The sequence below is a fragment of the Aphelocoma coerulescens genome, chromosome 9 (genome assembly GCF_041296385.1).
Source record: "Aphelocoma coerulescens isolate FSJ_1873_10779 chromosome 9, UR_Acoe_1.0, whole genome shotgun sequence".
Lineage (NCBI taxonomy): Eukaryota > Metazoa > Chordata > Aves > Passeriformes > Corvidae > Aphelocoma > Aphelocoma coerulescens.
In genome coordinates this window covers 18539569-18559133 of record NC_091023.1, presented here as the reverse complement: position 1 = coordinate 18559133, position 19565 = coordinate 18539569, and the positions used below count along the sequence as shown (strand labels likewise).

At 38.1% G+C, this 19565-nt stretch overlaps 1 protein-coding gene across 1 annotated transcript; it reads right to left on the bottom strand.

The window, feature by feature from the left end:
- Positions 1-1650: 1650 nt before the first annotated feature.
- On the bottom strand, positions 1651-19145 carry KNG1 (kininogen 1). The gene is made up of 11 exons (XM_069024262.1): positions 18852-19145; positions 15867-15977; positions 14867-14951; positions 12432-12604; positions 10596-10703; positions 8401-8482; positions 7723-7889; positions 5718-5825; positions 4672-4761; positions 3017-3176; positions 1651-2668 (listed from the first exon to the last, which is right to left on the bottom strand). The coding sequence occupies exons 1-11, from the start codon at positions 19044-19046 to the stop codon at positions 2481-2483; spliced, it is 1467 nt and encodes a 488-aa protein (XP_068880363.1). The 5' UTR covers positions 19047-19145; the 3' UTR covers positions 1651-2480.
- Positions 19146-19565: the final 420 nt, after the last annotated feature.

The window sequence follows — 19565 nt, the reverse complement described above, 5'->3', positions numbered from 1 at the left end:
TTTTTAGAAGTAATTACTTTTGTAAATTATATAAGCAAGTTGAAATTATTATCTTTGTATTAAGCATTAATGAAACCTCACATCATCACTACAGCACGTGGTAAACGACCAGTCCTCAGTCCTGTGCCTCTCTACTTGTGGTTTTGTATCTGTGTGGAGAATATATCAAGAGTGTGACTGTCTTTTTATTCAGGTCAGGGAGACTGTAAATGGGAAGAAAACTTTGTTTTTCTTATATTTGCATCTTTATTTCTTTATTGTAGTTTTGCATTAATTACTTAAATTGCTACTGTAATTTAAAGAAAAACCGTTTTGAGCTTATACTCCTGTTAATAATTCACTATACACAAAGAGTTTCCAGTTACAGCCAAAATCATCCCAAATCAAATCATACAAAATCAAATATTCAGAAGAAAAGAAGCAGAGAACTAAAGATAACTCTCAAGGATTTCATTTGCGTAGCTTTTTAAGTTCAGTTCTTGTCAAAACAAGAAGATAGCCTTTGCATATTATACTGCAAGGAAAGGAATTATTTTTAAAAGGCTGGATTTGATTAGTGATTAATCCAGGGGTTCTTATTATTTTATCTTTCTTTAAAATGGGGCTCCAGCTAAGTTGTATGACTTCTGAATGATTATTTTCAGGAAGAAAGGAAATATAATGGTTGACATCACCAGTCGTGACAGATATGTCTGTCTGTCTGCCTCCATCCATCCAGCCCTATATGGCAGCCAATTACACTGTAAGAAAAAAAATTCAGATGCACACAACCATGCTGAATTTATACTCACAGGGACTGTTTCTAATTTTAGATTTCATGACTTTTTCAATACATCTTAATGGCTCTTCTAATGAAATTAGAAAGAAAGGAACCAGGCATTGAAAAGGGCAGGTGTGCCCACACTGTCAGGGAATGCTTAGATTCGGACAGTGTAAGTTCTCTTCTGTGGTGTGTTAGAGACTGTCCTGCCACAGTTAGAGAGACCCCTCTCTTTCTTTTTATTTTTGTTCTTGCCCCCCTTTTTGGGTTCCCGTCTTTTATAGCTCCTTGACCATGGTACCTTCACCCACTTCCCCATCCCATTCACTCTGTTTCAATTTTTGCCACTAATTTGCTGTTTTCTTTTGTTCTTCTCACCCTAGCTGTATCATGCCACCATGCCTCTGTTCTTTCCACTTCTGTGTCTTCTGACCTTTCTTGGTAGCTATCTTCTCTTCGGAGATCACCCTATGCCTGTTATGCCAAGAGCTCCTGATCCTGTTCCTATTTCTTCTGCATTCTCTGAGTAGACTTCCCCTGTCTAGTTCCTCCTCACCAGGGAGGTGATGGCTGTAGATGCACAGCATACAAAAGAAGGACCCATTCTGAGCTGTTGAATAGTCTTGATGCCACAGCAATCCTAGCAGCTGGGATGAGCAGCTCCAGAGAGTTGCAGCTGCGGTGGAGGGCACTTCCACTGGGGTTTCAAGTAACGTGGTCTTTTACACCACAATCAGTGAAGTGTTGCCATTTGTAGGACCTCACCCTGTCAACAACCCTTTACAAGACTGAGTAGCATTTCAAACTGGTGAACTGATCTGGCATTAAAGTATTTATTTATTTATTGCTGTGTGGTTTGTTTTTTTTTTCTGAATAAGTTATCGCATCCATACGGAGGGAAAACATATTTTATTTTGCAAGAAATATTTGGTGCTTTTTAGCTAATGCATCATACCAAAACCTCAACCTTTGGAAGATACCCAGAATAGAAAAATCAGTCCAGTCTCAAAATCATGCATATATAATGGAAGAAGGCAACAAATTTTAGGTGTCTCAAGTGTTTGTAATTTTGTCATCTGATCTGTAGTATTTGTGCACCTCTGCTGAATGAAAAGCTGTCAATCAATGTGCTTCTCTGAGTAGTTAATATTTATAGGGAATAATAAAACTGCTTTATTTAGGATTCTCTCAGCTATCCCTGTTGTTCTGTTGGGTGGAATAACTGCTAGTGATAGACTGGTGGCAAGATTGATTTGTTCAAAAAAATTACCAGGTAAAAAGGTTCCTTTGTTTTATTTTGTTCTTTAAATGATCCACTCCAGTAAATTAGAGAAAAATTATTTCACATATCTAAGAGAGGCTCCCTTGTTCTATATTGTCTTCTGTTTTACCCATACTTTGTTGAGATTCTTCATGTAATCTGCAACATTCTTTCTGCCATTGTTTTAAATATAATACAGTAAGATTTGATGCAGTGATTCAGTTTGTGGTTATAGAAAATTGAGGCAGATTAGTTACACTGATTTACATATTTGCAAATATATGCAAATACACAGTATTGCCATATGGTCTTAGGTCCCCAGAAGTGCTGGTGACCTACTTGGGTATTTCAGTTAACAGAATATGATCTTTTGCCTCTTCGTGTTTTATACATTTCAAAAGGCAGTATTCTTCTTATTTTCTATGTAACATTTCTGAAAAGGATCCTACAATGTTTGAATTATGGTAAAGCATCTGTGAGATCAAAGTCTTCTTCGACGTTTTCTGTAGCTGGATTGGTGTTTTCTGCTGCAGAAGGCAAGAGATCCTCATTTGTGAATTCTCTGGGAAAGCTAGGAGGGGCTAGAAAGCCCACAAGTTGTTTCCATGGTTTTCCAGGACATCTGGGGCGAGGAGATTCTGGGTGATCTGGCAATCCATGAAATAAAGAAGTATCAGGAAGAGTTAGTGGCTCTGCAGGTCTACTGGTTTCCTTCCTTGCAATCCCTGTACTAACCAGCTCCAGTGCTATTTCAGCACTGGCTGTTGGGAGGGTTTCATTTTGATTAAAACCCCTTTCGTTTGACTCCTCAGAAGATTCGGGGTTTGGATGTTTATGTTTATTCTTTTTACTGTGTTTTTTATGCCCACACCCATGGCCACTTCTGTGCCCACAACCAGTTTCATGCCTATGCCTTTTGTCATTCTCATGATCCTTTTTAACTCCATGCCTGTGCTTATGCCTGTGTTTGTGCCTGTGTTTATGCTCAGGTTCACCTTCGCCTTCTGGTTCCTGTCCATCATCTTTCCTCGTTCCTGTGCTAGGGCTTTGACTTTCTCCTTCCTTTTTATCAGCATGTGAAGCTGCATTTGGCTGGCTTAGCGTCAGAGTGCTCCGGAAGGGTGTGAATCCAGGAGGCCTTCTTGCAAAGAACACCTAAAAAACATTACAATGATAGCCACATTTGTTACATGAAAAAGAACAATTGCTTCAGATTTGGGACATTCAGAAGCTGGCTCATTGCAGTACATGAATCATTTAGTGGATTTTTAAACTAAAATCTAAACTAAATAATTAACTCTTCTGTGGTAAGCATACAAACAAGCACCCTCCCAAATAACTCTGGAGTATTTTAGCAGCTATATGTGTAAAAGAAAAAATACTGTATTGCTGAAATTTTGTCAGTGTAAGGGAGGAATGATACTACAGAGAGCAAAACACATGTACTGGTTTTAATTTATGAACAATACAGTTGGATTCTAGGAATAAATGTCCCAGCATTTGTTAAGAGTGTTACACTCTCATGTATAGAACCAATTTATGCTGAAGGTTAACACATCTCTGAGTAGCATCACAAGCAGAATATACGGAAGATCTGTGTCATTTTGTTATATGAAATGTAACTATTCAATTTTTTACTTCTAGATTTGACATATGCATTTCAGAATACTGCCTGGAAATAACACACAGAGGTTAAAGCTGATAATATCAAACATTCTGTTGTTATTAGGTCATCTCTACTCCCTCATCAGTGTTCAATTGGAAGAGAAAGGCTGAATACACGGTGTACAGTCACAGTCCAACACAAGTTTCATTTCTCTCCACCAAAGTCTCTGATCATTATCTAGCTGCAAATCAGAGTTATTTGGGTTGAAGCTAAATTTCAAAGTTGATATGGATAAAATACTGTAGTGAAAATAGAGAGGAGAGACATTAGTTCATACATAACAAATGAATATGCTGAGCACAGTGAATTTATTACTTATGAGGGCAGGTTAATCTGTCTTTATTCAGTGTCGCACTGGAATATCTGCATTTATTAAAAACCCTGCAATCATCAAAAATGTCTGATAATAAAAATATTTGTATTCCATTTTGAGATTTTCAAACTGATTCTCATTCAGGACTCGTTCATTGTGGAGCTGAGTAGGAAGAAATTGGAAGATCCTTCTGCAGAGACTGACAGCTGTGGCAGCTGCCACTTGACTAATACAGAAAGGTTCATGGATGCTTTGGAAATCTGTGTGCTATAATTATTGTATTGGCAAATACATTTTTATTTCAACTTTTAAACCTAGTGTGAGTAGTAATTTGAGGGAGTTGATTGGGCTTGATACTTCACAGCTCAACTGACAATGCAGAGGAGCAGCCAACCGGCAGAACTTCTCCCTGTCCTGGTGCCTTTGTTTGTGTGATCACCTTGTTGGCCATTGTCTCACCTTGTGGTGACACTGCTTTGATGTAACAGTTGGGGGGTTGTTGGGGTTAGAGGGTGAGAGAGAAGAGTGTGACATTAATGAGGCTGTTAAAAGAACTGTGTTCCTTTATTTTTGGTATAAAATATGGGATAATTTGGAATGGATAAAGAATTTATTGACTGCCTTTGTCCTATGCTCAGCTTAAGAGGATGGGTAATGAAGAAGAATCTTACCGCTTGATGTTTTTCAGAGCAGTTCACCTTGGGGTAGATTTTATCCTGCCATGGGATCACGTGAATTTGTGCTTGACATGACAGTGATGCCTGTTGACAAAACAAAAACCATCACATTAAGGCAACAAAGCTTCAGACAGAAAGGAAGAGACTTGGGCCTGAAGAAGAAACATTTTTAAAATAATACTTTAAAATCCTTGGAACTTTAACCAAATATAAATGAAATCTATATTAGTGATGAATACTTTTGGACTAGGGCACATCATGGTTTTAGCTTTTCAAGGTTATAGTATGCCTGTGTGAACACTTTAATTCAACTTTGGATTTCAGATTGGATCTTGAAAATTGGATTTTTCATCTCCATCACTTTTGGAGCACTAACTGCTTAATCTTCATGATATTCCTAAGAAATATTTTTTGTTGATGGTATTTCTCCCACTAAAAATTGGGAAATTGAAATAAAGGCTTACTTTTTTCTTTTTAGTGCCTGCTACACTAACAAATTTTAAAATCTCACAGATAAGCACTGTTCTTATGGTGGGAAAAGAGTTGGGAAATAAAAGCTCTTTCCCCAAACAACTCTCTTGCCGATGGTTTCTGGCCCTCTCAGCATTCCTTTCCAGTGTCCAGAACACATTTTCCCACTATCAACAGCATGGCACGCACGCCAGAGATGTCATTCCTTTGCACACAAGTAACACTCCAGTCTCATATTTTCCTTAGCTGCAAGTCCATAGAGTCAGGAGGATTGCAGCTATTTCATTTGGCAGCAGCCTCCTCCTCTCCTTTCTTTGATTGATTATTATCAAAAGAACCTTTGGTTTTGCAGTGAACACTGATCCTGCAGCTGGAGTGACTCAGTTTAAGTTTCAGCGTTTCTTAACTTAGGTTACAAGCAGTGAAGGCTGCCCTTCTTCTTGAAACAAAAGTTTACTGAAAGAGGTAACAGAATCCAGGATGTGATTTTACTTAAGCCTTTACAGTTTCTGATGCAAATGAATTTGTCCTTTAGAAACATTACAGTTGGCAACATTATCATTACTTACACTGTTGTATGTGGCTGTACAGTCCTCATTAAGTTTTTCAAACTCACTCTTAGAGCAGTTTGTCTTCCAGACTGTAAATTTGACTTGATAGTTTTTTCCTTCAACCACCTGAAAAATTAGCAAGAAGGCTTTCTGTGCTCAAAGCATTTGAATGAAAAGGGTTCACAGGAAAGATGATTTTCTACAAGCTTACATTGCTGATATTCTACAAATCCTAACCACTGGTCTAACATATGTTAAGAACAATATTAAAATATTTGGCAGTAAACTTATCTGCTTCTGATCAAGTAACTTATTTACTTCAGTTCTTGTTCTCAAAAATTCTAGCATTGAAGCTGAAGAAAACAGAAAAGGTCAGAATAATATTGGGCCCACAATTATTAAATGTCTGTAGTAATTTCATTAGTAACAGATGAAATCATTAGTGATAGCACTGTAGAGAGCCAAATATGATGTCAGAAAAGTGGAATGTGAGTAAAACAAAGTGTGTGATGAACAGGCTCAGTTAAAAATGAACCTATTTGCCAAACGCATTAAAGAGAGAAACTGCATGGGTTCAAGAATGTGCCTGCTTTGAGTTCTCTTAGTATTTTTAACAGAGCTTGAAATAATATATCTTTCTTCAGGGACATCAGGCAAGCCATGAAATTCTGTTTCCCTGAAATCTATTTTAAAGGTGTATGCATGCTAATATCAGTCATGATAGGGAGTCAGAAAGAAGTTTGAAAGAAGAAGTGGCACAGATATTATCAGTAAGATAATATAAGCTATTTGGAAAAATTCTGGTGTGCTTTTAGTGCCTTCTCCAGTGACACCTCATGCTCAGGAGTAGTTGTGACCAAGTATTTTCTCAACTACTCCACTGTGAAATTTTCGATTCTATGCTAAACTTCTGTTTTGATGTGTTGGGATGATGCCATGATGATTTTTTGCCTTTTCTTTTATACCCCTGTTATACCTTTTTACAATTTCTGTATTCTTAGTGCTTTTTGCCTGCACTCTTGGACTTGTTTGTTCAGCTAGGAGACTAAACATTTTAGAAGCTTCTTAGGTAGGGGTTAGTGTGCCCCAGACCCCAAGGTCCTCTCCAGAACACATTCTGTAAACTAAGATAGAACCATCCAGGGGAAGGTTCCTTGGGGAGGGGGGGACTCATTGAAGCCTCTCATTGGGGAATTTTGGATAGATATGCTAATTAGTAAGACCTATAATGTTATACCAGATCTTTTGGGGGGGGCATTGTGATGTGCATTTCGGTGCATTTGACCTGGACATAGTGTACCTAAGGATCCTTAAAATAAATACCAAGGTAAAATCCCTTTTTCCCTTCTAACCGTGTTTGTCTCTTGATTTTAAGACCATGAAAAGGCATCAGGGACAGTAAAGTAGGTTTATGCAAATGCTGACCAATATTATCCTCCTGACTCCTTGTCCTTTATCAAGCTCTATTTATCTGTATGTCTTTAGTTAAGCACAGATGTCCTTTTCTGAATCTAGCTAGAGTATTATTAGCAGCACAATCAGTATATAAAACAGCAGATTTCTAAGGGAAATTAAGAAGCCTCATTTCTTGGACCATACAACAGCTGTAGGGTGGACACTGCCTAAAATAACATGGAGAGTATTGTTGTGGTGGATCAAGGGAGTAGTCCTGTCTAATAGAAATTTTATACTTTAAAAGTCTAAGGTATGTTACAAAGGTAAAATGTAGGGTAGATACACAGAAATCAAATACCCTGAGCCAACCTTCTTCACATCCTTTTAAAATCATTTTGTTTTAAGAAAAAAATAAAAATTCAAGAGATGGGAAATTTTTGAATAATTTTTGAATGCAAGCCAATATGGTTTAGATTTTGCATGAAAAATTGCATGGATGTTTCAGTTACCACATGTATCAGCACTTATACAAATACATTATTTCAAATCTAAATACAAACTTTAGCTAACATTCAGCTCAGGCCAATTATAATGTCATGTCTGTTCCTCATCTGTGATATATCCCAACCTGAACTGTCGCTGATTGTATTTCTCCAACTTTATAGTAGAAATCATCATTGCTCTCCAAATTATACTTCTCCACAGAAACCTTCAGTAGTTCCTTCAGTTCTGGACTGTCATTAGGGATAGTCCTTGGACAACCTGGGCAAATGGCAGCAACCACCGTTTCTTGAACTGAAAGAGACCAACAGGTTTCAGATCTAAGAAGCAAAAGATTCAATGTAGATAGAGGCTGGGAAAAACAGTTACAAAGCCCTGCTTTCTGGAACTCTTCATATTTGGGTCTGTGAAATGAAACCAAAATATATCTGAGTTTTATATGATCAGCAATATCATATCTTGGTTGTCTAAAAGAACATCAGCACCTACTGCCACATGAGACACTTAACGACAGTTTTCTCACAGAAACAAGAATTGTGTGTACCAGTTGTGGGTAGCCAGGAAATATGGAGAGGGAACAGCTACACATATGGAAAGACCTGATTTGAGTGAAATGAGAGGTGCATGTAATTGGCAATGAATTTTTCTGTTGAAGAAAACCTAGTCTGAATGGGTAAGAATGCAGCACTTCCTACATGGAGTGGTATCTGTGTCCAGATAGGCTGGAGGAAAAAGTAACAATACCTAACAGTAAGAGACATTGAAAACTGTGGAACATTCAAAATCAGTAGTGCCTAAGGCATACCTGGAAGTTTGCAGTCGCTGATGGTATCCACAATCTCTGCCTGAAGATTCTGAAATGCTTTGGCCTCACATTTAGCTACACGCTGGAGTAAAAAATGCGAAAAAGCTCCTTGTTATTTAGAAATAATGAACAAACTCACATCCTAATACCTTCCTACTAACAGAATAAGTCAAGCATGCTTCTAATAATTCCTTCCTTCCTTCCTGCTTTCCTTCCTGCCATCCTCTGGTAGCCAGAAGTCTGACAGACAGTCTGCAGAGGCAATAAATAATCAGGGTTCTAAAGGATCACTCAGAGAAAATAACACCCTGAAAGAGAAGCCAAATGAACTATTTTTATGTGTTCATTACAGAAAAAAAAATTAGGATGTTTACAAGCCAGAATCATATTTTATGGAGAACTCCATGGAATTTCTGTCTCAAACTGTGAAGACCAAAAAGAAAATTACACAATTATCAAATCAAACATTAATGTGTTTCTTGTATTTTCTCAGGTTTTCTAAAGGAACTGTGGTAGATAACTTGCTTAAAATTGCATTGATATCTTAAAGCTCGAAGACATCAGATCCTGAGGGGTTTTTTCAAAGGTTACAGAGCCTAAAACCAATTCCACCATTCCAGTGATTAAAAATGGTAATAAGGAAAGAACTAGGGGCAATGAATACATCCAGGAGAGACTGAAGTTTTGTGGTAAACAGAAGTCATAGTTTGCTGATTTGTCAAAGTTCTTCAAAGCATCAACAAAGGTGGGTAAAGAGACCTCTTGATGTACAGAGATTTTCAAAAAGGTTTTGGTGAAATCTTTTATCAAAGACTAAAGAAACCCTTAACTGTAGAATAAGAAGGAAGACTTAAAATTCAGGATCAGGATCTTAGCTATGACAGTTACTTGAAGATGTAATTATAAAAAATCTAATTAGTAGTATTTTAGAAAAACTAATGAAGAATAATGTCAAGGCTTATTATCCAGCTTAAAGGGACTGATATAATGTCCCAGTATAGCTCAGCTCATACGTGTGTTGAATACAGGGTGCAATTCTGGTCCTCCCATTTAAAAATTAATAGTACAGAGCTAAATAAAGGTACAAGAAAACTTGCTTGGAATTTGGTCATTCCAAGGTATGGAATATTCTTGGAATATGGTATTCTAATAATATCTGTCAATGATCTATTAGCAAGTTCAGGGGATAAGTGCTAAAAATCTAATTCCAGAAGCCCTGTGCGACCAAAGCAGTATGTGAGTGAGGTAGTGCTCCTGCAGTAGGTGAGGTGACAGAAGTCATCACCTCTCAGTGACAGCTGGGGAAACTCAGACTCAAGCAGATTAAATAACTTGCTTAAGGTTTAAGGGCACATGGGTAATGGAGGGAATTGCTTCAGCTAGTCTGACTCTCATGCTTCTGTTATTTACCAGTGTTGTCATTATTCCCTTTTTTGATCAATACTTCTGAAACGTTCTTGAGATGTACAAGGAGTAATTTTTGAACAGGAGAGGCTCTTGAATGTAACACTCAATGGTCCATTTCCTCAACAGCTAAAACAGATGCCAGTCTGTCCCCTCTCATTTACCACCACTGTTTATAGTGACTCTGCATTCCTGTGCTCTGCCTTGGGTTTGCAAAATTGCTTTTCTGATCCCCTCATGACCTGGTTCAGGGGGGTCAGTTGAGAGAGGAAGCTTTTATTTTTGGTGCAACTGCTTCAGTTCCAGGTCAGAGAAGCTGAGGGAGTACCTGGGTTTGCAGCACTGTTTAGGTGGATTATGTATATTTGTTAATAAATTTCTTTTGAAGCTCTGTTATTTGGTCTGTGGTAGAGGTTAAGTAATAATTCAGATATTTACTTTTCTTAGAAAATATGTCTTAGACTGGAAATTGTGCTAATTTTAGTTATCACTTCTTGGGTTGTACATGAGTAACTCCTTGAATATCTGGATAGAAACTTCTCAAGGGATTTATTATTTGGGTGAGACTGGTTAAATTCTTTAGAGTAATCTGTAAACTTAGTCCTCTTAGTCACTGATTCAGAAGAAGACATGGATGTCCTAATTGCATAAATAGGCTGTTGTTTATAAGAGTGGATTTAAACTTTGTTCACAAAGTGAAGGAAGGCTATAAATATTTTCTTGAGTCAGATCTTAATGATTATTTGTTAATGTGATATTTTCTTGATAAACAGATTTTGAAGATTACTTACACCTCTAGAAGTGATTTTGCATTCTGCAGTTAAATCTGGAAATTGGTCTTTGGAGCAATTAGTCTCCTCAATTTCATATCTTATTACGTAATTCCATCCAGCTACCACCTGGAAGAGATATTTAGGTTCTACATTATGTAAAATAATATAAAATTGAAAGTTAAGCTATTACATGAGATTAGCAAAGAAAGCAAAACTGCTCATCTAGTGCCTTCCATCTATCAAATCACTTTGCAGTCATTAAGCCATAGAGTGTTCATGGACAGCAAAAAAAAAATCTCATCCTTGCAGTACAAAATGTAAACTGAGTCCTGCTTTTGTTAGAAGTGCACTTTGTATTTGGTGTCCACTTCTGGCAAGCCTGCAGCCTCCTACTGCTGGGTTTCTTCCACTTTTCTCCAAAGATCTGTTACTTATTACTCCCTGTGACAGGAAGCTGGTCTAGATAGATGACTACAGTAATATAGCCTGGCAAGTCCTGCATTCCTGAGCACAGGACACAGTAAAACAGTATCTGAATAATGTAACTTTATACTGCTGGCATAATTTTTTGTTGAGTGCTCTTCATTTATCATCTACCCATAATTGTGTCTATCCTGGGCTTTACCTTCCCACACACACTGTTTTGTCCAGGTTCATAACCCTTTTTTAAAATTTTCTCTCCAGAAAGCTGTTCCCTTTTCCTCACTGTGGCTACTGCTTCTCACTCATGAAATCTCTCCATATCAGAGTGTTGGGCCAGGTAACACTGGATTAAAAAGGAGAAATAATCAAATATAGGAACCTTCTATCCCAGATCAGTTGGAGGGCTCTGACTTTTCTCTGTTTGCCAGAGGTGACGTGATGGTTCTCTTTCCAGCTGCTGGATTGCAGTCTGTCGTAACATTTTGTCGTGCAGCTTAAATGTTGTGCAAGTTTCTCTTTCAGCAAAAGAGGATTGTTGCCATCAGGAAATATGAAGAGGACAGTCTGATGTAAATCATGAGTCAAAACTCATGACATGAGACCAGACATGAGACCAGAAGATGCTTTTTGGCTAACTAAATACATACAGGTTTAAAAAAAAGGCTCTGTGTTTGCTGTTCGATTGTATACTAGTTAAAAACCAAATAAGAAACTTTACTTTCTAGCAATGTTACACCAATCCATAGGAGAGCCTTTCACAGGGAAGGAATTCTTGCATGGAATACCAGATGACACAGAATTTCTGCAACCTGAGTAGTCATTTCTTGCAAAGCAGATATTCCCATGAGCAGAAATCTTGTAGCAGGTGGTATGTTATTTTTTTTGGTTTTCTTACCCATTTTTCCTATGTGAGGTTGACCTATCCTATAGCACATAGCAGCTGCTGACAAATGGGCCTTATTGCCTGCAAAAACAGAGGTGCCTGCTGGTGTTTGAGAGGCTGCAGAGTATGTGAGACATCTGTGCAGGCTGGCAGCTTTGGCTCACAGCCCCTAGGAGGGATCTGCTCCTGCTGGAGCCTCAGGGCAAGGCCACATGAAGTACCCAGGAGCATCTGAGATGACACAGGATGGATGCATGTGCCAGCACTGAATGCAAATAAACTGGTGCTAAATACTGGTTAGATACAACTGCAGATAAAGAAAAAAATATATATACTATCAGTTAAGAGCTCTGAAAATCCAGTAGGGAACTGTTAATGATTCCTAATAAGTGAAGATGATTATTTATAGAGTCTACACTCTATATGCATTTTGTATGCTTTATTATGAAATATAAGCCACCTTAATATCAGAAACATACACAAGCCAACAAGGTACCTCTTTGGGTTGGGTTATTTTGGTAAAATTTAGAGAAAAATCATGTACAAACCTGTCTCTTAGCTTCTTTTATTTCCACAAGCTTAAAAAGGGCAGGTTCATCACTGTGCTTGTTAAACTTTTGAATGGCTTGTTTCAGAATTTCTGATACTTCTGAACCATCACTTGATATATGATGAAAGCATCCAAGACATGGAGCCTCAGTAAGTTTTATCTTTGACACATCTGGAAAAGAAACAAACCAAAAAACATAGGGCTCCATGCAAAACAGCCTTAGGTTTTCATTTTTCCTATCTGGGAGTGAGCAAGAACCTTTCCTGCTTTTAACTGGCATAATGAGCAAACCCTGTATTCCAGTCTCAAGACCTACAAAGACATTCTTGTATTTAGGAACATGCTCTGGTTGTGGTGGCAGGGGCCATCCATGACCTTAGGGTCCAGGCATGATTTTGGCAGTGAACCCCATTCCAGCAATTACTGAATCTCAGAAAAACCTTGTGTGTCTTTTTGACACCATTAAGGAAGGTACAGTACTCATTCTGCCAGGGAAGAGCCAGTGGAGGCTACGACTACGGGGATGGTTTTCAGATTCTTCAAAGCTTACCCTGCAGTATGCAGCTGCTTGCTGTCCTCACCACATTTCAGGGTGGGGACTTCAGCAGGAGTGTTTTGGCTCACCCATGTGAGCTGCTGTGGCTCTGAGTGCCCCGGGGACTGTGGTTGTACTATTCTGCTGTCCCTGCCAGTCACTGTGGCTGCCAGTTACCACTTGGTGCTAGCTTCAGGCTCAACCAGCTGGACTGGCTGTGGATAGACAAGCTTGACAGGGATGCTCAAACTCCTGTTTCCTACCACTAATCCTATTAACTCTCTTTCCTTTTTAGTAATCATGGATTGGATTTTCATAAATTAATTTTATAGTTCAGTACATAAATTAATTTCATGAGTCAGTGAGCTTGAGAATGGAAGTGGGACAATATGTGGTCTCGGTGGAGTTGAAGTAAAATTTGTGTTCCTGATCTTCAGCTGGCATAAACTGGCTTTAATGGAGTTATGCCAGTTTGCACCAGCCAGGAAACCAGTCCAGGGTCAGTTAGATCAAATTGTTCCACCAAAGAGGCTGAACAGTGGGGTACCAATACACTGGGGAAATCCCTCACCTGTCAGGTGTGAACAAAGTCTGTCCCTTCGTATTTCTAGCATCACTTGTTTTGACTCAGTAATGACAATAGATACCTGACATAAGAGTGTGACCACGTTTTCAGTAAGTAGTCACAAAGGCGATAACGAACCAACAGCACACCCACTTCTAGACCAACTGTGGTCTCAGCACTTTCATAAGGACTATGCTCAACAAATGTGTGTTCTTTTTTCAGAGTTGCTATAACTTGGTAAGAAGAGGTGAGTTCTTTAGGCTGAGTACCTGGTTCATTTAATTTATGTATGGGATTTTTTTGCCTTCTAAGCAAAGATTCAAATCCAAATTTCCTGTGCATTCTCTGTGGGAGTCACACAACTTTTGCTGGCAACTAGGTGTCACCATTGCCTTATGAATGCAGCATTTGTTCAGTGCATGGAGTTTGTGTACTGCAGTTCCCAGAACGACACTGGCTGTAGGTAAAGCCATTTCAGCTTTAAAGAAGATAGCTAGGAACAAAAAACAAATACCAGCTGCCAAACATCTCAGAAATTTGGGTGAATATTTCTGTAGTTAGTAGTTAGATTAATATTTTAAAGCAAGCTTGGGTATGTCTTTCAGAACACCAGGCATAGAGATCTGGGTTGCAAAGCTTTAAAACAGTGTGATCTATTTTTAATAAGGGAAATTACTATGTGAATATAATAGTCATATATGAATGTCTAACAGGTGAAAAATGTAGTACTGCTTATTGTTAAGGTCTAAAAGATCAATCTCTTACATAATTATATCACTGTGAGATTTTTATTTTGTAAATGAATTTTTTTTTCTTTTCTTGTTTGGGGTAAATACTTGTTTTGGTAAACTTTAGCAGAAATAATTCTGTCATTTTTTGTTTGAGGAAAATTAAGGTGCAATTTTGTCATGCAAAATTTTTTCTAGTAATTCCTGGGAAAATTTTATGCTTAAGTAAGTAAGGACAGAATGTTGAAGTGTGACAAGTTGTATCTAGTCTCTTAAGTTATTGGTATGCTTTTGATCTTAAGCAAACTAATTTTAACTTGATATAATTGTAGTGCTTGAAGAAACTTACTACACACACATGTGCTGGTTTTTATTACCCTGGGCAGAAACTGCCTGTGCTTCACTGACTTAGTCTATATGTGCATAACAATGAAGTGAAATTTTATCTTTAGCATGTAGTTGCTTACAAAAGATTATTTATAAATGTCTGACTAGAATGATAAGGACCTTCTACCTTTAAAATTACCTGAAAGTCTCAGTATCATATTTATTCCATTCTTATTTGTCAATGTGTTTGTTGAAAGCTGTCGCAAACGGTTACGTACCTGAGAAAATGCTGCAGTTTTGTGAAACATTAGTTGTTTTATCAGCATCATTCATATGAACTCGAGCTGTGCATTCTCCTGTTTTCTGCAAAAACATATGGCAACAATTGTCTGAAACTTGCTAAAGAAAAATACAGTGCTTTAGCTATTGAACACAGCTGACAGTTGCAAACTGAGTTTGGGGAAGAGGTTCGTGTGTATATTTGTAGTAATGTCTAAGTTGCTGTTTTGTTAGTAAAAAAGGATCAGTTTTATTGATTGTGAGGAAAGTAGGGGACAAACTGAGCACATAACTTGAACAATTGCTTTGTATTTGCATGATGTGTACTGGTTAACTAAAGAATTTACAGTCAGAATAATGGAAATGAACACATCTCCATGAATATGTATTTATCCGTTTTCCTCTCTGCTAGTTCAAGATATGCAGCGATGACCATGGCATTTTACATAGATTCAAATTATACTGTCACCCTCATCCCTTCCTGTGCACTGTCAGAAATATCAGTGCCATCCCCCAGAAGTGTGTAGTGTCCCTGCAGCACATGCCCCCGTTGTACTTCCCCTGGGTGCTCTCTGGTAGCATGAGCCAGACATGCTTGGCACTGCTGAAAGCCCTCTGCCAAATTATCTGCTATAGTGGCTTCCATGTCAGTATTTGGTTGTTCAAGCTCCCATTATACATAATTAATACAAAGTTTTACAGTCCTTAGACTCTCTCGGTCCACGTATCTTATGGTGGGTTTATTGTGAACCTTCATATTGAAGCACTGAAATGTACCTCTCTGCATATATTCAGGATTGTAATGGAAAACTCAGGATTATAATGGTTAACTTTGGAGTCGTAAACATTTCTGCACTGTACTGTAGTCATATAAGCTCTCAAAAGCAACGCAGCTAAAAAAGTTAATTCTTCTACTGTATTTTTCCCCAGGCAATTGCAGTCCTGGTCATTATGCTGATGTTTCTGCACAGAGAACTTGTAAAGAGGACAGATACTTACAGCCTCTGCAGATACTTTGTAATGACAGTGTTGCCAGTGTTTGTTTTCCTCAGCAGCACAAGTGCTTTCGAGTATTCTGTACTTCACATAGAACTGTGGGTCAGGACCTGCCTGGATTAAAACAATATACATGTCATCATTTGCATAGTAATAAATCAAGTGAAAAGATAAGGGTTTCAAAAAAGTAAATACTATTCATTGGTTACCTTAAATTTTATATTATGGTTTCCCACTCACTGCTGGTTTCTCAGATCTTGGTAGTTCAAATATTAACTTATCTAATTATATTACTTAGCCCTTACCTACAATAACAATATGTGGGTATAATAGATACAATATGCTCAACTACCTTCATTTTAACTTGTAGTACCAAGGGGTTTAGAACCAAAAAGAAGGGGTTAGGTTTTATACTCTGATTCAAATGTACTCCAAAAAAATCATTTTGGGTGGCTGCTTGGATAGTTAGCATAAATTACCAGCTTGGACTGTGCTCGTGTCTGACTCCTTTGCTCTCACTCTTGGCCTCCTCCCAGATCTGTCCACCTTCCTTCTGTACAGCTCCCCTGGCAGCCCAGAACCAGCAGCCAGCAGCCCCCAGGCAGCCTGGCAGTGCCCAGACAGGCTCTGCTCGGTGGTACCGGGGAACTTCAGCTGCCCAGCCTGCACAGGAAGGGGTGAGCAGGGATGTGGAGACAGCCTTGGGCAGTGCCTGCGGTTTTCTACAGGCATTGAAGGCTGGGGTGCAGGGCAGGGCAGCCTTGGGAATCCCATAAGATGAAATAAAAAGTATTAAGCAAAGTTTGGGCCGGCAAGTGGAAGTATTTCAGAAGCTGGTAAATCAGTAAGTGGGCATTTTCTCTTCGCCATAAACCAGGTAGTGGGCCTGTGCCTACAGGTGACAGTGACAACACTGTAAGGTTTGTGATTCATCCTTTAGAGAATATATAAAGTCAGAAATTACTAACCTTTTACAGCCACTAAAAATGCTCTGACAGTGTGACTTTTCAAATACAGACAAGGCAGCTGCTGTAGTTTAGCACTGGTTATTCTAAAATAGCCAGTTATTGTTCTCTGTCTCTGCTGGGAGAATTAAATGATAATTTCTGCCTTAGTGATACCAAAAAAATGAGGCTGAGCTGATGTGGTTGACATATACTGGATTTACACTGATGTAGACACAGAATTATATTCTGCCATCTCTCAATTCCTGTTGTGTATTGCTACAGGTATGAAGAAGTGTAGAGGTACCTGATGTAATGGTGGCAAAAAAGGATAAAAGGGGCTCTAAAAATATAGTAGACTTAATCCTCAGCAGGTAGAAATTGACTTTTATGGAATTACATCAGATTATACTATCTGGGACTTAAAAAGAGCCAAATTCTGTTCTCTCTTACAGTGTTCTAAATCTGCAATAAATCAGCTCAGTGAGCAAACAAAATAAGAAAAGACATTGTTTCTGCATTATTTGCTATTAGCTTATTTCATTCCTGTTATGAGCATCTATGCCTTTAACTGGGGCAGGTTTAGTCTTTCACTAGTCAGCTTTTATGTTTTATTACCCTATCAATAATGAATGTACATGAATATGTAATAACCAGCTATTTAATTAATGCATTCAACATTGTGGGACTAGCGAGGAGTAAAATCTATACTCTTTTTAGAAAAAGAATCTCAAATATGAGGAAATTTCAATTGCAGATTCCTTTTCTCTGTTTTTTACTTAACATCATAATCAAATCAATGATTCAAAGTAATAATTGATTTCCACTTCATATCTTTTAAGAAACGGAAAGATGGATATCTAGAGAAGGCAAGATGAATAATAATTGCAATAAATATGTATTCTTAAAAATAGAGCATTGTTGAAGATAAAATTCTGAAACTCCTATCTGTCCTTTGGGAACACCAGCAAAAGGAAGGTGTTATTACAGCTCTGATATAGATGTTTGCATTTGGCTGTTGTTAAGAATGTACGCAGTTCAGTGTGAACAATGAGGCTATTCATTTGTTTAATATTAATTGTATAAAGGGCTTTCTGATTTTTCTTTGTCTCCACATGCTAAAATCTCCGCAGTGTGTAAACAGAAGCACGAGAGGGCAGGTGCCAGGAGATGTGGGTAGTTTGCTGTAAGTGTTTAGCAATGCATGGCTCCTTTCCGATGTCAATTTCTATCTGGATAAAAGTGTCTTGCGATTTTGGAGTGCAAAATATTCTCTCTGCTACTGGATTTCTTGTGGTTTACATCTGAAAATCCAATCCAGTAGAAAAACATGCTAACATTATTTGCAAGTGAAGTAATGCTTGTCATTATTATGGTAATACCATCTTTGTATGCCTCTCCGAGGTAAATACTCTTTTGTTAGATTAAGGCTATACAGAAGGACTCCAGGCAAAGGATCATGTTACATTCTTTTTTTTTTTTTCTGTAATTTTAGCTCTCACCGTATTCGACTAAAATACCACCTAGTGCTTTTAGATAGATCTGTGACTTAGGATTGGTGTCAATCAAATAATATTCACAAACAATTCAGAGTACTGCCAAACTTTATCAGGTGATTCTTTTTCATGTGCGGCACCAGCTCTTCCCAAGTCAAGATTACATCCATATTTTTTAATAAGTGTAGTTTTGCTATTGGTCTGAAAACCTTACAGATGATGGAAAGGGGTAGAATTCCCAACAAAGAAAAAAGAGAACAGAGGAGACTAGTAAGACAAACTGTGTTGGTGATAGAAATTTTCTATTCTTTACTCCTTGCATCAGTAAGCAATTCACCAGCACACAGAGTTGTGCTGATAAAAACATAATATACATCCCTGCTTGTCATGGGAACAAGTATCTTACTGTGCAAGTCACTTTGATTTTTTAAAACATTTTTGGAAGACACTGTGCTATCATGCTTGCCCCCTTACAAATGAGATGGAGATAAGCTGATTCAGAGTTCATAAACAATTCCAACATTTTTCTTTTTGCAAAGTCTACTTACAGTTCTCTTGGCTTCCATCACCACGTATAGAGCAAATTGGTTACCAGTTGCTCTGTCTTCATTGTATTTCTTCAGTGCTGCATCAACAGCTTTAAAGACATCAGGGTCATCACAGTCCGAAAACTCAAGTGCAAGAGGGGTGGCTCTGCTAGAGAAAAAACTACAGCAGAGCACTAGTACAGTGAAGGCCTTCATAATTGGATAAAAAAGGCCCCCTGAATTAGAAGGCTCTTTAAAAACCAAATGGGAAAGGAATGCCTGACAGGATTTTAGTCACCTCTTGTTTTTCAGGAGCAATAGCTAAGTAAACAGAATGAGTGGGTTGCTGGGGTTGGTTGGTTCTCATCATACCCTGTTTATACTGCAAATAAACTTCTGAGTTTATCTAAACAAACTTTGTTTTTTCACCAGAAGGACACTAAGGTTATCCACCTGCCATCACGATAACAGGATAAATGGCTGCAGCTGGGGACCAGTTTAGGCAAAGCAAAAGAGAAGGAAGTGTGTGTAGTTTTCTGACTTTTTAACACCTAAACTGCTACTGAGAATGAATTTTACAAGGCTTAAATAAAGCACCTGAGAAGGTCACAGTGACAATGAAGTTTTGGACAACAACCTTGTAAATTTTATAGATCTGTTTAGTGTTCAGGCTGCAACAGTTCTGAGAACTACAGTACTCAGAACACCTTTGGGAAAAGTCTTTGGACAGATGCA